Source organism: Microcebus murinus, chromosome 1 (assembly GCF_040939455.1).
Source record: "Microcebus murinus isolate Inina chromosome 1, M.murinus_Inina_mat1.0, whole genome shotgun sequence".
Classification (NCBI taxonomy): domain Eukaryota; kingdom Metazoa; phylum Chordata; class Mammalia; order Primates; family Cheirogaleidae; genus Microcebus; species Microcebus murinus.
The window spans coordinates 92,132,319-92,152,406 of record NC_134104.1 but is presented as its reverse complement, the minus strand read 5'-3'; the positions used below and the strand labels follow the sequence as shown (position 1 = coordinate 92,152,406).

The 20,088-nt window shown below is 34.3% G+C and overlaps 1 protein-coding gene across 16 annotated transcripts in view; it reads right to left on the bottom strand.

Annotated features, from left to right (window-relative positions):
* MECOM (MDS1 and EVI1 complex locus) overlaps positions 1-20,088 on the bottom strand; it is a 537,691-nt gene that overhangs the window by 2,135 nt on the left and 515,468 nt on the right. For 15 of the 16 annotated variants that reach the window (XM_012779221.3, XM_012779223.3, XM_012779222.3 and 12 more), the window contains 6 exons: positions 15,519-15,685; positions 14,358-14,435; positions 10,595-10,764; positions 8,529-8,673; positions 4,654-4,890; positions 3,319-3,502 (listed from right to left, as the gene is read on the bottom strand). In XM_012779221.3, coding sequence (XP_012634675.3) covers positions 3,319-3,502; positions 4,654-4,890; positions 8,529-8,673; positions 10,595-10,764; positions 14,358-14,435; positions 15,519-15,685 — 981 coding nt within the window. The remainder of the gene's footprint in view (positions 1-3,318; positions 3,503-4,653; positions 4,891-8,528; positions 8,674-10,594; positions 10,765-14,357; positions 14,436-15,518; positions 15,686-20,088) is intronic. The other variant, XM_020286229.2, reaches the window with a different exon arrangement.

Sequence of the window (20,088 nt, the reverse complement as noted above, 5' to 3'; positions counted from 1 at the left end):
AGACCCAACAATGTTCCAACCAATTTGTGTTCGTTCAGTGTCTGCACAACAGAAGGTGCATGGAGGTGCTCTGTGAGGAAATGCTCTTTCTTCCCTATTATCATGTCAAATTCTAAATAACTGTTCAGAGAATCCCCCATTTACTGCCAAGTAAAATATTCAAATGAAATGTTTGGTCTTGACTTGTGAGTGAACTTTTCACTGTTGATTTGCTATTGTTGGTCTCATCCATTGCTAAACTTGCTTGTCAAAATGCTGCTGAAGTGGAATCATTAAAGTCCTGCCAAAGACATTCCACTCTCTGTAAACAAAGACAAAATGCCTCTGTTGTTAGGCAGAATTTCATCTCTGGGAGTCATGCTGAGACATGTGGCCAGTCTGTGGTTTCTTCCGTAATCATGGCATTCAGTTAGAAAATCTGCCCTTGCAGACTGATTTTGATTTGCTGGATCATTGCTCTAAATGTACACATTTCACTTTTATGTATGCAATTTGTCTTCTGGACCCCTACAAAAGTCTCACGACCAACTTAACAAATATTTCTTAAGCATCTACTCTATGCCAGGCACTGTGCTAGGTCCCAGGGAATCAAGGATAAATACAGAGTCCTCATCTTCTGCAGAGTTTAAAATATGACTTAAGTGATCATTGAACTTAAATTATTTTGATTATGTGCCTCCTTTTAAAGATCAAGTTAAAGAATATTCTGAAATAGTTTTAACAAAACTCATTCCAATATTTGGATAGAGGAAAGAGAATATAGAGAAAATTTTGGAATCCTGAATTTTAATGCTGCTGCTAACTTGCCTCTACTTACTCAGCTGGGTGACCTTGGGCAAGTTTCTTAACCTTTGAAGTTTCACTTTCCTTATAGAGTAATAACAGTACTTGCCTCCAAGAGTTGTGGAGGAATTTACAGGCACTAACTTACATAAAGTGCTGAGCTCAGTATGCCTGACATAAATATACCTATTATCATGAAAATAATTCTTGTAGGATAGGATTTTTCACAGAAAATTTCATGTAAAATGCAGCCACTGTTGTATTGGTCAACTGTTTTGGATTCAATCACTATAAAAATCACAGGTAGAATAAATATATGAATATTTTGAGTAAAGCATCTGAGCCATCAGATTCTAGAAAATGGCAAATTCAGAATATTTTCTTTTTGGTAATCAAAGGAAATAAACATTCCATACACAAGGATCAGTGCCCATCATATAACTGGCAGTTAACAGACCACTGAATGAATGAATGAATGAATGGTCTCATGAAATAAAGTCAATTTGTTAAAAAGCCTAGCCATTTTCAAACTAATATATGATATCATCAAATAACAAGAAAAATATGAACTAGGATTGCAAAATGTTAACATTTCTTGTAATGGTAATTGTCAGCCTAGCTGGGCAGGGGTTTCAAGTCAAAATGCTGATACTGAAATATTCCATGTTCATTATCTCCAGGTTCTCAGGCTCTTTTGCTTTCTATTACATCTGATCATTTCTGAAGATTTTAGGTATTGTGTCTTATAATGAAAAGTATTTTGCGGAATAAGTAAAAGAAATTTAAAAAGAGAAAACCTAGATCCCCAGTTATTTCTGATCAACTAGAAAGGAAGAATGGGAAATTAAAAGTTTAAAAAAATATTAGCACCTCTTATGAATGTCTCTAAGTGAAAATGAGATGTTCACTCTGTCTAGTTTACTTTTAATGTCAAAAACTGAAAATTTCATTTTTATCCCCACTAAAACATAGAGCAGAAGGGTATCTTAGATATCCTCTCTACCCATCCCCCTTTACAGTGAGGAAATGGTGCCCATAGTCTTTAAGTGATGTTCTCAAGTTCATGGAGGTAGGCTCTGGGAGCCTCTAATGTAGAAGCTGGATGCTCTGACTTCAATTCAGAAAGAATACTTATTTTGTCCACTTATTTTGTACCTTACATAATATTTTAGACTTTACTAAATTGAATGATATTTAAAGATCTGTATTATTCCATTGACACAATGCTTTCCCCACCTTCCCTGAGATATTTCTAGGCTGGGCATGGTAGCTCACGCCTGTAATCCTAGCACTCTGGGAGGCCAAGGCGGGCGGATTGCTCGAGGTCAGAAGTTCGAAACCAGCCTCTCTACTATAAATAGAAAGAAATTAATTGGCCAACTAATATAAATAGAAAAAATTAGCTGGGCATGGTAGCACATGCCTGTAGTCCCAGCTACTCAGGAGGCTGAGGCAGGAGGATTGCTTGAGCCCAGGAGTTTGAGGTTGCTGTGAGCTAGGCTGACGCCACGGCACGGCACTCACTCTAGCCTGGGCAACAAAGCGAGACTCTGTCTCAAAAAAAAAAAAAAAAAAGAAAAGAAATATTTGCTGTTACGACCACACGAGAACATCTCAGCCAAATAGGAAATCATTCCTAAAAATGCGACTCAATCTGATCACATTGTTTGATGTATCAGGCCACCTGCAAAATGGGCTAATGATTCAAACAATTACACCAAAGTGACCAATAAATATGGTCATTTTGGAAGAAAGTGAAGAAACTTCATTTAGGAGTTTCTTTTTTTTATTAACCTGAATATACAATCTGATTTAGTGTGAATGTCAGACAAAAAGTACTGGCTCCCTTTATTTTGTAATAAAAGAGCTGAGACTCTTTTAATTGGTATTTATGGGTCCTTAAATGGAGTTGTTTTGAGTTACATAATAGAATGTTACAGAGTCCAGTGGATTTGAATACCATTAATTTACTCATTCATTCAGTCAATAAAAATTGATAGGTTTTATTTCCAGATGTGCCACCAAGTTGGTGCAGACCTTTGGCAACTCATTTCATTTCTGATTCTCAGTTTACCCTTAAATTCCAAAATTGGATGACTTGTAATTAACCATACAAAACAATTTATTAGACATAGTAAAGGACAAAAAATACAATTCACTTTCCAAAAGATCTTAAAATTATATTGACCAAAAAAAATATTCTGAGGTAATATATAAATATTTGCAAAAAAACCCATCATGGACTATGTAGAAGCAAGGGAGTTGCAAAGTAAAGGAAAGATCATTGTGGATAGGGTTTGTCATAGAAGTTTCTATCAGAATGCAGCCATATTAATTACATTAATTGCTATCTTTGTTAACTATTTTGGATTTGGTCATAGACAGTAAAGATATGAGTGTTTTGAGTAAAGTATCTGAACCTGTTTGGACTGTAGAATATTTCAAAGATAAAATATTTGCTTTTTGGTAATCAAAGGAAAGGTACATTCTCATGCACAATGTTACCACAATGCTATACTGAAGGAAAATATGTACCTGTGATTTGGACTTTCTGTGTAACGGCTGCTTAAGCTCCTCTGGCACATGGGAAGTACTAAAAGAAGACAGCTCAGCTTCAGAATATTGATTATCTTCCATTTTCCCCATTTTGAGGCTATCTGTGAAGTGCCTTATATGATCTAGAGCAGAAAGTCCAGTTTTATATTCTTCCTCTTTATACCTAAAATGAACCAACGGAAAAGCACAGAAGTTTTTTTTTTTTTTTCTTTTCAGTTTGTTATCTAATTAAGTCAATTTCATTTGAATTTATCTATACAACTGACCAACTTCATATTGTATTTGCAGTGTAAAGAATCATGCATCAGTTATTATGTTCTTTAAAATATTTATGAATATCATATATTAAAAATATATTTATTGGATGGGTGTGGTGGCTCACTCCTGTAATCCTAGCACTTTCAGAGAGGGAGGAGTGCTTGAGCCCAGGATTTCCAGACCAGCCTAAGCAAGAGCAAGACCCATCTCTACAAAAAATAAAAAAATTAGCCATGCGTGGCAGTGCACCTGTAGTCCCAGCTACTCAGGAGGCTGAGGCAGGAGGATCCCTTGAGCCCAGGAGTTGCAGAGAGCTACGGTGACACTACTGTACTCTAGCTGGGGCAACAGAGTGAGACTCTGTCTCAATAAATAAATAAGTAAATAAATATTTAAAAATATATATTTGTCCTAGATTTTTAATAACTAAAGTCAAGCATATGTTTGAGATAAAGAATTAAGTCAATGATTTATTAGCAACGTGAGGAGACAGAATTCATACATTTATAATTTTCATTTTAAAGTGAAGCTAGTTATGATAATATCTAGTCAGGACCCACTATCTTCATGATAATAAAATATTCCCATCAATTTAACTATTTTTTCTGTTTAAAAATTTGTCATCTATATAGATTACACTTATAGCTAATGAATTGAAATTTATCTCAATATTTGATAAGCACACCAGATAATTGAATAAATTAGATAATGTTGAAATCTCTATTTTTCTTTCAGTTTTATAGGTAGAGTCTAAAAAGGAATGATTGTATACTTACATAATTTTCATTTATCCTTTCTAACTTAGGTTAATCAGACTTCCACAAACACTGATGTATATATATGCTTGTGGATTGCATTGATGGCCACCTTACCTTCATCTATTTAAAATTAATCCACTGAGTATGCCTTGCTAATTCAAGTGTCATTTTTATTATTTATTACTCACAAATTGCTTATCACTGAAATATTTTTCTAATGGAAAAACAGAACAGGAGGAATTGCAACCGGATGTGGCTCTACTTTTGCTTAGCTTCTTAAGCCACAAAAGATACTCACCGCACTGGGGACGTCTTGCAACTCATCTCCAGGGCGCTTGCTTCTTCATAGTCATCCTCAGGGTTTCCTTCATGTAAATTACTGGTCACTGGTTCTTTTCCTGCTTTTCCAGTCAGATCATTGTCCTCATCCTCTTCATCTAACAACACTTCATCTTCCACTTCTTCATCATCCAATAAATCTGAGTTTTGACTGGTCACCAAAGCCTTTTCATCCTTAAAGTGACTGCCATTCATTCTTTCAAAAGCATAAAAAAATGTTCAATTATTGGTCTCATTTTTAAACTTGCAATTAGCTTTCTTATCATGTCTTTCTAACAACAGCTTAGATTTTAAACACTTACACAGGATTTTTATTGTTTATGTTTTATGGGAACCATGGGAAAATAATGTAATTTCACAAATGAGAAGATGAAGAAAGAAATAATTGGATGATTATTCAGATTATAAATGAAGCCTCTAGCAGAACTGGAAAAACAATCTCAGTCTCCTATTTCTTATCAGGCTTTGCCTGATAAATGGTATTGTTATATATATAATATTTTAAAAAGCATGTAAGTGTTTTCTCTGCATAATGTGCCTAATTACCTTATAAGTACCCACCATTTAAAATAATAGATTTCTGGAAAACTTATATTCCTGAGCAACATTGGCAATGACTTTAATAACACACTCCTAAAGAGAATCAAAGAGTTCAATGACAATGTTAAGGTAGCTGCAAAGGACCAACTGGTATTAATATTTACTGTTACTAGGTGACATTTGTGGTATATTCCACTTAGACACACTATCCAAACTTGAAAGTGATTGAGATCTCACTTATTTGTACTATTTGCAAATTAGTTTTGATAATTTGAATCCCAGGGAGACACTGAGGTGGGAAATAATCTAGAAATGTAATTGTACAAATATATTTTGAAGTTTGCTTTGTAAGAATATAATGATGCAAAATAATATAATATTTTAAAAAGTCATTTTTTATGATTGCAAGGATTGTAATGTGATTACAGAGTTTAATTATAAAAAAGATATTAATTACATAGGAATTCCAATGTAATACATTTGAAGGCATTTATAAAACCAGGATAAGCTTTTCAGCTTAAACATGAACACTAAAATATGTGTAAGTTGAATTTAAGTTTCATGTACAATTTAAAAGTTTAAAATAAATTTCATATAAATAACTACACATTTTGAACTTAAGAATATCTTCTAAACCTCCTCCTTTTAAAGATATATGACCAGAGAAGTTAAAGCTCTTTCCTAAGTTCAGAAAGATTGTTAGGGATCAAATAAATCATCACAGGAATCCAGGTGTTCTGATTCTCAGGCCATTCCTAACCTCTCCATTTTGCCTTGCTCCTTTACGTATTTACACATGCAGAAAACTCGTGAAGACTGTTAAAACAGTCAAGTTCAGTTTTTATTCTATTTTTACCTTTTTTTCATATTTGAAAAAATTTAATGAGTATAAATTTACTATAGCAGGAATCTCCTCCCCAAATATTTAAACAAATAAAATATAAAAGAAGATAAATAACCATTTTGTAGTGGGAGGCAGGACCAAATTCCTCTTTCATTACTCTTAAGAAACCCACTGCTTCACATATCTTAGATTGACAATTGAACTGAAGGAATACATGGGGAGCTGCTGGTCCAGACTAAGGAGAGAAATCAGGAAGGACATGGGGGAGGTGGAATGGATGCTGTAGCATGTTTTTATTTTATTTTTATTTCAGAATATTGGGGGGATACAAACATTTTGGTTACATGAATTATTTTTGTGCAGTTTTTACATTTAATGTAACTACTTTTCAGATTACAGAAGATCGGGTATCAATAACGCACCCCCATTGCTTTACCACATACCAGAAATGAGTATAACTTAATATTCAGATTTCCCAGGGTTAAAAAATAAATAAATAAACCAATCTTGGATGTGACAGATGCACATAGTAAAAATGCATTTGACCAGAAAAAGTCATATCATTATTATTAAGCTTTTTATATAACCAATTTCTTAACCTCTTTTATCAAAGAATGATGAAAACATGTTTTGCACAGACATAAATTATTAGTTTCCAGACACACTGCCAACTTGCTTGTATGAATGGATTGAAATTCTTATTTTTAAAAATGAAAGAAAAAGTAAAAGAACAAAAGAGTGCATGGATGAAAACCAAAAGAAACAAAAGCCAACATAATTAAGAAAATGTATTTGTTAATTATGCTTTCAAATGTGGCAATTTATAGGGGATAAATTATTCATCAAAAGTAGCCTGATAGGAGTTCAGGGGAAAAAGTTAGATGACTCAACCTTCTTACTTTTGTGCTGTTTAGACATGTTGAAGCCAGATGTTGCAGCTATACAGGCTCACAAATCTCCAATTAAAGGCCAGAAAAATCTGAATAAGCATTTCAGAACCCAAACGGTGATTTTCATTCAATATTTCTTATTTGCATCATGTAGATATCATTATCAAAATTTAAGATTGTGATGGTGTTTCTTACTTATTCTTATGACTTTCTACTTCTAGTCATCTGTTCTCTCTCTGTCTCTCTCTCTCTGTCTCTCACACACACACAAATGGGCAAGTAAAGGGAAAGATAAATCCAACGTCACTCTTAATTATCAGACTTCTTAGAGGTCAGGAAGGATCTTTCTCTCCTTTTTTCCATAGATACACTTTTATACAGGTTGAAGAACAGAAGTAGTCATGTTTTTATGTTATTTTGGTAATAACGTTTATTTGAAGCTTGCCTTAATGGAGAAACTACCTAAAATATAATAATTAACTTTGACTTTTAATTGCATCAAAAATTGAGAACACTAACCCAATAATACTTGTATGATGAACAATAAACTTGTGTGATGAAAAGTAATGAGACTTTTATTGACTAATTTCATGTTACATTAAAATTTACAATGTAGCATCCTAATTTAATAGGCTACTGGATAATTATATTCAGAAAAGTCTAGTTCTCAATAACAGATATTTAGTTATAACTTACAGATAAGAAAAATTAAATCCAGTAGTTTCGATGAAATAATGTTGCATTAACTTCACATGCAAAGCAAGGTCTTAGGTAAGTGTTAATTATCATCAACAGCATTAAAAGTTTTTCTTTATTAATTAAGCCATTTATGTTTGATGTTGATGATGACAAAAAAAAAACAAAAAAAAAAAACAGTGCACCAGGTCACTAAAACCAAGGTAATCATCCCTACTGAAACATGCCAGGATTAAATGAGCACCTGCTTCAGAGGACATAAAATAGTGATAGAATCTTAATTAAGAGGTCTCAAACAGTGTCTATATAAAAGATACTTGAGTGACACTCAATGGGTAGTTCATATATAAATATATACAGATAGATACAGAGAGAAATAGACAGTCATATATTATCTGCAATATATATTATAATATATAACAGTAACTGCTATTGATCAGTCACTCAACTGAATCCCTGTGTTGGCTTTCCCTTCCACTTGTGGCATTTTGAAAAATATTCTATTTAGCTATCAAGAGAGGCAGAACAGCATGGTGGTAAAATCATGGGCTCTGGGACCAGACAGCTCAGGTTGAACTGCATTTATTTCTTATGTGAACTTCAGGAAGTTATTTAACCTTCAATGTCCCCACTCGTTCACTGATAAAATTACCGTGGATATCTCATAGGGTTGTCATGAGAATTAAATTAATGAATACATGTAAAATGCTTAGAAGAGCATACAGTATTTCATATGCACTAAATATCTGCCAGTCATTGGTAGTGGGTATAACAGAAGTGCCACAAAAGTGAGCACAGCAAATGTATTTGATAATATATTCATCTCAGATGTCACAGAATTTAAAAAGCAAAAAACAGCTTTACCTCTCCTCTACGTTCCTGGGAGACTGGCTGCTGTGGTTGCTATTTCCAATAAAATTTCGAATTTCTGTGAAGTAAGCATCTTCTTTGTCATCCAGGATCGCACCTGTACTTTCCAGTTCAGAATGAGGTGACGATGTAGCAGTACCTGTGTGGAGCAGAAAACCTTTTATGTCAAAGATTATTATTTATCTAGCAATTTCTTTGGAACCTCATTCCTTATGACGTTGATCTGTGTTGTTTCTTAAAGCAAGCCCTTTTGAATATTAATAATAGTAACTTTAGGAGGTCAAAGCCTCCTCAATTTACCATAATACGCATGCCCATGAGTCTCTCGGTAATATTTTGAACCACTGAAATTATGAAGCGTGTTCTCTCAAGGATGTCATTCCTCTCGCTAGCTTTCCCCTGCCCTCACTGTGACACGGAAACATTTTTATTCATATAACGAAGATATAGAGAGAGGCAAACGATAGGCAAATCTTAAATTCTGCTATATGAAACAGCATACTCAATCCTGGATGCAGTCAATAAGTGCTTTTTGCTGCTATGTCAAAGTACATTACAAACTATTGAAGACAAACTGAAAATTCCGCATTCTGATTGGGTGGGCTAACCCCAGAGGCTGGTGTGGTATAGTATTAAGAGGACAATATTGGATTGCTGATTACAGGATGATCTTCAGCTTCCTCACCTACAAAAAATTAGAATCATAATGCCTGTCTCATAGGATTGTTGTAAGGTTCACACAAATTTACACAATTATAAACATTTTATATATTGGTTGAACTTTATGTCAACATTAGCTTCCTGCTATTTATCCTTTCCACAAAGTATCTAAAATTTAATAGATTATCACAATAGTCTGTAAGACATCCCCTCGGCTTAAAGAAGTCATAATCTGGGTAATCAAGTAAGTATTCAACCTTGACATATTACATTTTTGACTTTTTCTTTCCGAAATAACTTCAGCGAGAAAATAATAATTGTGTGTTGTAAGAGTACACACAGAGTGTGGCCAGTTTTACACATTGGATTAGACTTTTGTGCCTAAAATCTAATGTTTTAAAACCAAGATCACTAGACTTTTGTCATTTAGGGAAACAGCAGTGTATAGTTTCAAGTAGTAACTATTCAGGATCATAAACTGCTTTTATAGTAAAGATTAATAATAAAATAATTTTCTTAAATAAAGATTACTAGTGTGCATAAATCCAATTTTTTTTCTGTTCTTAAGATCTTTTTTCCTGAACTCCATGTTCACCCCCTTCCCTCACTCCCAATTCATTTCCTTTATTCTCTAGAAACAAACTGAAGCTGCACAGGTTTGCTCTGCACACACATGTCAGCTGGCAAATAATAGTTAATGGCTTATTATGTAACTATTATTAATAGAAGCCAAAGACAAGAAAACCTATAATCCCTTCTGCTAAATATGTGCTGGCAGGTCCAAGTTAAGGGAAGGCTATTTTTTTTTTTTTGCCACTTTTAATTTAATTTAATATCAGCATTTGTAACAAAAGCAAAGCACTACTATCATTTACTATCACCTCTGATCATGTCACTAGTCTCATATCCCTACTCTCAAAAATGTTACCCGGAGAAGTTCTCTGAACTACAGGGGTTCTGTAAAAGCAGCCATGGTTTCTAGATTAATATTCAAAGCATGGTATTCTGGGCCTGCCACTCTAGAAATTCTGCCGTGTTTAGGAACCACATTCTGTGTGCCAACAGGTGGAAAGATTATTCTCTGCAATTTAAGAAATCTTGATTCATAAGTCTCCCATGAGCTTGGGTCATAGTTCTCTTTGTTTAAGATTGCCCATTGAGCAGGAAACATTTAAAAATAATCCAAATAAGCCTGCTGAGTTATACATCAATCAATGATCACATCATTCACAGAATTCTAAAATATCAAGGGAAATTTGCTATGAATTTTCACACTAGATCTGATTTTTTTTGTGTGTGTGTGTCAGAGTGGAATGAAAGAAGAAAGATCACAATTATCTGTTATTTTTAAAATATGAAAAATCAGTCATCTTTTCCTCATAACACAAATGATTACCTACCAGACATGTTCCCATTCTCATGTTTCTTTAGGTGCCTGTCCAAATTGGTCTGTTGACCAAAACACCTATCACATAAGTGACACTTAAATGGTTTTTCCTTATTGTGGATGTTTCGAACATGCCTCTGCAAGTTAGAAGATATGCTAAATGATCTGTCACAGTATTTGCATCTGAAAAAAAAAACAGAGAAAATATTTGCAAGCAAATCAAAAGATATTTCTCAAGACTAGTAAACCAGGTATCAAAAATCATCACCCTTAAAACAACATTTTAAAGAAAAGGCACAGGGAAGAATACTATTCATGCAGTCAAGATTTCAATTGCAATAAACTTTGATTGCTTTAAAGATTCTCATGACTTTATGTAAAATCATATTAAAAGATTGGTGATTTGATTGCTCCCACATTTATTACAGTAATCAGTTACAATATTTTAAATAAACTTCACAGAATTAAGCACATTAAAGAAATAGTAGCGTTTCATTTTCTGCTTATGAAAAACAATTAAATCCTTTGTAAATAAACATGAAATAAGTTCACATATTCTTTAAAGTAAAAATATCACTTTTAATTCAAAATTTCAATTTGATTAACTAATTTCTTAGTAAATTCACTTTCTCGGTTACTAATCCTAAAGTTGTCTTCTTCAAAACAGCAATAAACATTCTAAACTTTTAAAACTGAGACAATATAAATGGTTTAGTCTGATCACAAATAAACTGATTTTCATAACCTTTAGTGATTAGGAATCTGCAAAGCTTTTACGCTATTGATCTTTAAACTATTACCAAAACAAGTGATAATGTCACTAAATTCTCTTTTTGAAATAAAAGCAAAGGTGAAGACCTCCCCCGTCCCTATTTCCCCCAATTTTCATTTCTATTTTTTTTTTAAAGAGTCTGTATCAGTTCTGAACCAGGTTAGTTTTTCAGGAAAGCACTCGTTACTGGTTGGTTAACTGTTTCTGTCTTCCATGAGATAAAATATTACAAATTATTTAAAAATTTTCCTTTAGTCATAAAATAAAAATATAAAAGTGTAAGACCTCCTCCCCTCAGCTCTTATCAGCAAAGAAGAAAAGGAGATTTTGTAATTGATGGGGTTATTCTCCTCTGGCATTTCAAAGTAAAGATTTCATCATTTGTTCGTGTGATTTTTTTTGGCGTGTTGCTTGAAAGAAAAAATTGACATCTCCGAATAACTTTTAAGTGAAAATTTCTAACTTAGAGGACAGAAAATTCTTAACTCATTCTTCCATGTGTGAAGAGCCCTTCACCTCCCACTTCTGAAAGCAGACTCACTGGTTCAAGTGCTCTAAATCAGAAATCACCCCATTCCACTTGAAGTTCTTGGGCTTCCATGGCTGTCCTTATGTGCCAAAAGTCTAGTCAGTTCAGTGGGGAAAGTAATCTATTGAACTAGTTACTTTGGCATAGTCACAATAAATCAACACAAGTACTGATTTAATTCTTCTCTTTTAAAAAACTGTTCTGCCATCATAAGTTTCCTCAACTTTCCTCACTTATAATATTAATAAAAAAATGTGTGAAACTCCACATGGATGGTAGTTGTAATATTTTAGCCTGTGCTTTTGAAAAAAATGCATATGAAGTCATGGCCTTTTCTGCAATAACTTCGTTCACCTCCAAGGCCCACTGCAATGAGAACCATGGTACATTTAGCACAATTGTGTTGTGCTAAGCAGAACAGCCTAGGAAACGACGTTAGAATAAAGTTACATTCCCAATAAACACTATAAAAAAATTTTCACTCAAAACATTTTCTACACAAATCATGAAGAGGAGAGATTTTTTGTTTCTCACATGCTTCTAACTTTCTGCTTATGTACAAGGGAGATTTTCCAAATCTAGTAAACATCATCCTCTCATATCTGAATAATATTGGCCCATAAGGATGTTATAACCAATGATCAGCTGTTACTTTGTATCTCTCCTCTGCTAATGTCTTGGCTGGAAGACCAAGTATTCTAAATAAAAAATCATTCCATCCCACTCCAATAAATTAGTAGGTGGTAAAAAGACAGCTCAATATAGAGCCTACATTGCAGAAATTCTTAAAATGAGCACATAATGCAATTATGAACAGTATACTATTACGCCTTTCTAGTTACTAAATGTATATTTAGGGATCAAGGGACTCTTTGAGATCACCCAATGAGATTTTAAAAACCCTGAAGTGAGAGCTCCAAGACTGGGTTGTATTAGTATGAGACTTTATAGAAGGCAATTAGCGTCTGTAAAACTGATTTTTTTCATGTATAAATTAGAAGGAATGGACACATAATTGTTTAAAATCTCCAACTATGCCAAAGTTCTGGTCTGTATTATTTTTAAATACATGTACAATAACAACATCATTTTATGAGGTAGAATAAAATTGTCCATTTTCTTATTCTTCCATTTTCAAAAAGTCTTTGAAAACTGACAAATTATTTACTTACTTATTTTAATGGAAAATGGTAACATTCAGACAAAAATAATTTTATGTGTATGCAATGTACAAAAATTTCAAAGGAGAATAAAATTATGCTATTGATTAAGAAAAGTAACTTTCATTCTTTAAAGATATATTTATGAGTACCTAATCCTGTGTGCAAGGAATTGAACATTAAATAATGTAGGTTATATTTTAAAATTAGAAGGGGGAATTTTGCTTATTTCCATTCTTTTATAAACAATAGCATTTAAATTAGATGTGTCCCAAATGTCATATGGCTAATCTTGACATTTAACAGAATAAGCTAAGATATACTCTAGGAAATTATTGATAAAATTCCCCCTTTTCCTGTAATTCTGTGGTCTCCAATCCCTGGGCTGAAGACTGATACTGGTCTGTGGCCTGTTAGGGACCAGGCTGCATAGTAGGAGGAAGTGAGCAGGCAGGAGAGCTACACTGCATCTGTATTTACAGCCACTCCTCATTGCCTGCATCACTGCATAAGCTCCGCCTTCTGTCAGATCAGTGGCAGCATTAGATTCTCACTGAAGCGCCAATCCTACTGTAAACTGCACGTGCGAGGGATCTAGGTTGCACCCTCCTTATGAGAATCTAATGCCTGATCATCTGAGGTGGTCATGCTAGCACTGGGGAGTGGCTGCAAATACAGATTATCATTAGCAGAAAAGTTTGACTGCACAGTAAATGTAATGTGCTTCAATCATCCTGAAACCACTCATCCCCACCTCCCTGAACCCCCGTCCATGGAAAAATTGTCTTCCATGAAACCAGTCCCTAGTGCCAAAAAGATTGGGGGACGCTGCAGTAACATCCTCCATTAAGTCCGTTCTCTCCTTCTCATCCCACATTTCATTCTTCCCCCTGCCCTACATGTTTAAGATTTATTCCTTAAACTTCTATTGGGAATTTTAGAAACTGACTTAGCTGTGCCGGGAAAACCAAGTATATAAGGGTTGTTAACCCCTAGCAGAGATTTGAGCTTTGAAAAAGGGAGGCTGCAATGTTAAGATTTTTGTCAATTAAAATAATGTTTTAAATGGCTAGCATTTCTTAAATGCATATTCTGTACCAAGTACTGTGCTAGAACTTTTAAATTGTATGGCAGGAAGCCTTGATTAAAGAAATTAGGGCTTTTCTAATTTTAATTCTACTTAGTCAATTCTTTCTTGACTCTACATTCAACAGACACTTAGACAAACACAAAAGTAGCCTTCTGTTAAATTGTGCCCATAAATTCACTTGATTACAATATTTATCAAGATATTTAGTAAGTTTCATTGTCAAACCTGTAAGGCTGCTCTCCTGTGTGGGTTCTCAAGTGCCGTGTTAGATTCGCAGACCTTGGAAAAATCTTGCCACAGTATCTGTTATGATGAGATGTTTATAAGAGAAAGTCAGCACAGTCGACTTTATTTCACTCAAGCCGCATAGCAGCCACATGCTTATTCCTGATTTAATTAATCTTGCATGGAACTCACATGTCTTTGGTATTTAAAATTTGCAACAAAGTCATTCTGCAGATATAAATAACTCTGCAAATAAAGACTGCATTATGAGATTTGGTTGAATTTGCTCATGCATAAGCAAGCAGTTTATGAAAATAGACTTTAGTTTTGATGACCCCCATATGCCTCTCTTATTAACTCCGTATCTTTACATTCACAAAATTGAATCAGACAAGGGGATAAAAAAATGATGAGAGTTTGTGATTCTGGGTTGATGTAAACAGATTTTAAATGTTTCGACTCATTTTACACGTCAGCCACAGTGACTCCCCATACATAGAGTGGTATCAGATCAGACAAGATCCTGAGACTTTATCTATCAAGGTATGTACCCATAAAAGCTTTTCTGGAAAGAAAGTGACATGTTTTCCAAAGAGTAGATAAATTGATATGCCTGAGTCAGATATCACAAATTTCTGAAGACAATTTTGAAATTATCAGCACAATCTATTTAGAAAAAAATCACACAGAAAACCAGAAACATAAAACAAGCTTTACTGCTGATGAGTAAAAAGAAATTTACTAACTAGTTTTCCTCCCTTATGGACTTTATTCGGCTTTCATTAATGGCCTTATTCTTCAATGCCATGACAATTTATAAGTATATGCTTGAGGACAGTAGTGTTATACCTTTGGATGAAAATAATTAACTGTGAAAGAAAATTCATAAATATCAAAGTGAGACAAGTAGATAGCATTTGGACTGTTTCCAACCTCATTTATCACAACCAAATGGCCTGTGTTAAAATTCTCATTTAATAATAATTTTTAAAACCACTATTTTTATATCTCACTAAATAAAGAACACTTTGAAGTGCCTGACATCTATCATAGTGGCTATTAATCATCTAATCAAGAATAATCTCCAAAACAAACAGCAGGGCCTTTTGAAATCAGAGGGGGGATTTTGGGAAAGTCAACCATAATTAACTTTACAGTTACCTGCAGGTATAGCGCTCCTTCCCCTTCCGCAAGATGTTCTCTGGCAGGGCGTTGGGAGGTGCTCTGAAGTTGAACATAGATGGCACCGACTGTAGAAGCTCACTGGCCTCAGGTTTCAGGGCACTGAAGCTCTCTAGCTTTTCTGCCATGTTTTCAATAGCTGACATCTGAAAGGGAAAAGTACAAGACCATGAAGAGTCTGACATCTTTTCTTCAGTAATAATCTCTGGCAAACCAAGAACATCATTAAAAATGAAGTATCAAATCTGCTGAATGCAATGGGTTGTAAGAAGAGGTTGTAGTGTCCTAATATTAATGTTTATTTAATGTTCTCTCATTAAATAAACAATGAGAGAAATGATTGCTTTTGGAAATAACAAAAGTAAAACCAAGCTTATAAAATGCTGGGTGAACTTTTTTCGTAAGATCTTGGTCAGGCCATTTTATAATAATCTGATATACAATTGAGCAATGATATACATAAGGAAGATAATAAAGCCAATTTAATTTTTTATTTGCTTAAGTGACAGCACTGGTATTATGTTATGGGCATCAACATAATGAAAATTATAGAGAAAGGTGCTATATGCCTTGCCTAGGAATGAAACCCATAAGAATCATGGAGTCCCATGAAAAGAACTCACAGCATGAAAGAACATAAAGTGTTACAAAATTGAAACTTAAGCCAAACGTGTGTAACTCAGAAAAAATTAATGTGTAAGAAGTGTATTGCCTAAGACTACATTGAATTATTATCTGGATATAGCAGATTTTTAAGTGGGATCATATACAAGGAATTTTAACGAAATATTAATTTGTTCTGGACAAGACTGAGTTGAACGTATGGTTCATGATATATTAACATAATTTTATGTAGGATAAATTGGCATGCACCTTATAAGACAAGGGGAGTGGTTCATGTAACTATACTCAGCAAAATATTCTTGATGAAAAACTATTCTGCCTAATTTTTCCCCCAACAATCTAATTTATGCTGCTTATAATCTTCAAGTTTTTGTCTACCTGCACACATATTTGACAGTCACAGTCAGAGGGTGGCATTTACTTTTAAAGTTAGCTTGATTCTTAATGTCCACAGTTTGAGGGACTCTCCCCTTCCCTTCAACCCTCTGCAAATTTTAAGTTTCCTCAGCGCTCACATTTTATTTGGAAGCTGCTTACTATTAAATTTTCAAGTAGAAAAGCAAACACTCTGGCCATCGTGTTAAATCAACTCACCCATTATTTATTTGGTTCTCAGGGAAGTATGCCATTAGAAAGCTCAAAAAGCTATTGAAAAGGTGTTTGCACTGTACATGAATTCTGTATGTTTCTCAAAGGGTTGGGGCAGCAGACCAGAAGATACACAAGGACCAAGATGACAACAACTGCAAATTTAAGCAACTAGTCAACTCGAGAGGCTAATTCTTTTGCTGATGAGACAGCAAGACAGAGATGGAGGCCTAATTTATAAGCTTAAGTTAAAAACAAAATGCAACATTTCACACTCAAAAGAAAAATTAACAAAATATATATTCTGTGGACACAGCTGGATAGAATACCATCAACTTCTTACTAGAGCAAAATCTTAATAGCATGGCCTTAATATGATCTCTTCTCACAAAGGGAATATTGTATGTTTGATTCTTCAAATGACTATTCATGTTCTAGTTAGTTCTGTTTCTTTTCTCTTTATCCTCTAGCCTGCCCTCTCATTTCATGCCCAGTCTCCTAATGCTAGCTACAAATTGCAACCTACAGGGTACCACTGCCAATTTGCCAAATGTCTTTCATCAAACACGGTACAAAAAAATCTCAGAGGAAAGTCAAGATACATTTACTTGTCAGACGACAAATGTGAACGCATTGGGAGGCAGTAAGGGCTATAAGCTCAGGGGTTTGATTCATAATCACTCAGCTGCTAAAACATTCTCCACAGATGCAAGTGGACAGCACATTTGTCACTATGAAGGATTTTGACACATACTGATCACAGGGCAGAGATATGGAATGATGCTGCTGCTCAGAGAGGTTGGGAGGAAATTCTCTCTCTGCAGAATATGGTCATTATTCCCTTCTAGCCCAAGCATTAGCATTTTCAGATTACTTTGGATTTATTTATTAAAAATCAATCCAGAAATACTTTATGATACTATTGTATTTGCATTTATTCCTTCTAATTGTTCATTGTAGAAAATCATTTTGATATTCCACCTACCATGAATAGTCTGAGTGAAAATAAATAGTCTGAGTGAAAAATGACCTCTGGCCTTCAAGCTGATTAGTAGTAGCAGTAACAAGCAAGGGTGAGGGTAATGATTGCACATATTTATTGGGAAGAACAGTAAGTGCATGGGTAATGATTATAAATGTTTTATTTATGTACAGTTAATATTTGAGTAAAGTTTCATTATCTAGGGGTTTTAAATCATTTGAGTGTCTGTCCTGCTGACACACTCAGATTCCTGCAACCATACATCTTATAGAAACACTTTCCCTTTTATATGGAAAATAGCTTACTCATGACTATTATTCTCAGCTTTCATCTCTAGCACACATAAACTACAAGTCCTTCAAGTTATTTGAGAGCAATTGGCTGTTGAGAAATGTGTCTTACTTTAGTAGCTGCTAATAGCGAGCTTCTTTGAAGAAAGACCACTGTGATTACTTTACCTCAAACTGTTTCGCTTTGAGAAAACCATCAAGAAACAAGAAAATATAGTATGGGCTTGATGGCTAAATAACAACATTCTTAAAAATAACGGGAAAAAGAATAAGGGTTACCAAGTGCCTGTCTTATAAGGCACCCCACCTTCGGCTTTTGGTGTCAATTGAAAAGAGGATTCAACTGGAGTGGGGAAAGGGAGAGGAAAGAAAGTGGGAAGTGAACCAAGGGTAGCTATGAACACCACACACACACACACACACACACACACACACACACACACACACACACACACACCACACTTTTTCTGCTCAGCTAGCAACCACTAAAGCAACGTAAAAGCTTTCACTGAATCCTTCCTTTCATCTTCCTAATATTTGTTCTCATAGCACTTGACCTCAGCTGGAAAGAGTATGTTTCCATGTTAGGACAGATAGAAGTGACTTAGACATCTGGCAGGTGGCGTAGTTTAGCAGTTCCATGACCAGTATCAACCCGAGTTTATACCTTAGATTAAGTTATCGGATAAGCATTAGCTTTACCTACCAGCCTGGGTAACGAAAAAGATCTTGCCTCTACAAGATATCAAAAAATTAGCCCCAGGTGGTAGCACATGCCTATAGGCCCAGCTACTCAGGAGGTTGAGCAGGAGGAGCACTGGAGCCCAGGAGCCTGAGGTTGCTGTGAGCTGGGATGACACCACTGCACTCCAGTGCCCAGGCAAGAGTGAGAACCTCTCTCGGAAAAAAACAAATTAAAAAAAGAAAAGAAACTAGCTGTATCTAGTGTACAGAATTGCTGGTCTGACTTATATCATGTTCCTCCAGAAGTAACATACTTTTCACAGAAGAATTAGCAAGTTTTGGCATTCATTTTAAAATCTGCCTTGGGATTTTAAAAATCAAGATAAATGGGGATAAATGGAACAGAATTCAGCTATATATGTTTTTTGAATTATGAAAAATCCGATGAAAAAGGCAATGTGTACTACTATGAATAAGAAATTTGCTGAGAATGGGGATAATAAAGGGGGAAGTTAGACCATATATTTTAAAATTGTATTGCCATGTGATCCATTAATGTCATAGGCTAATCTAAGATCAGTAAATGACAGGTTTTTTCTATGGAACAGTAATTTTTATTTACATATATAATAGTTGTTGATGTTATCTACAACCAGATGTCTGGAAGAGGAAGTCATTTCAGCCCCCTCCAGTCCCCAAGAGGCTATTAACTTTATACTGACGCAAACTAATATTTAGACACAATTCCCTAGCTCCTACCAAAAAATGTAGCTATCTCTCTAGTCAAATAAAGTTAGTATTTTTAAAAACATTTCAGCGGGCAAGATATCATCAGCTGGGTCCTAAGCACTTAGCTTAACATTTATTATCTTGCAGCCAATAATTGATGACATAAAAAAGTTTCTTATTAAAACTATTAAAGTGACAACCTGATTATATGAAATGATATGTCCAATGGCACCATGAATTATGTGACCTAATGTTTTACAAATTAGATTACACATGGCTTTATCATAAAATAACTAACTTTTCATAAATAACTTATGATGGGAAAGTTTGTAGATTTGGTGGTTTTCTATATTTATTCACTTGATAATCTTGAGAAATCTTAAAATCATGGTCATTTGGGGGAAGAAATAAATATTCATATTTTATAGTTATCTCACTTCATGTATCATATCCAGTGATTATGATTATGAAATCACTTAGAATTTTTTACCACTAAAATTATAAACATGTATCTTTAATATTTCCCACTAATACATGTTTTATAATACTGATGTAAACCACAGATTTGAAAAATCTATGACTTAATAGAAGGGGAGTGTTTCAAAGCACTGCTATGGCAAGTGTTATGCTGTTATAAGGAAAGTCAGTCTAA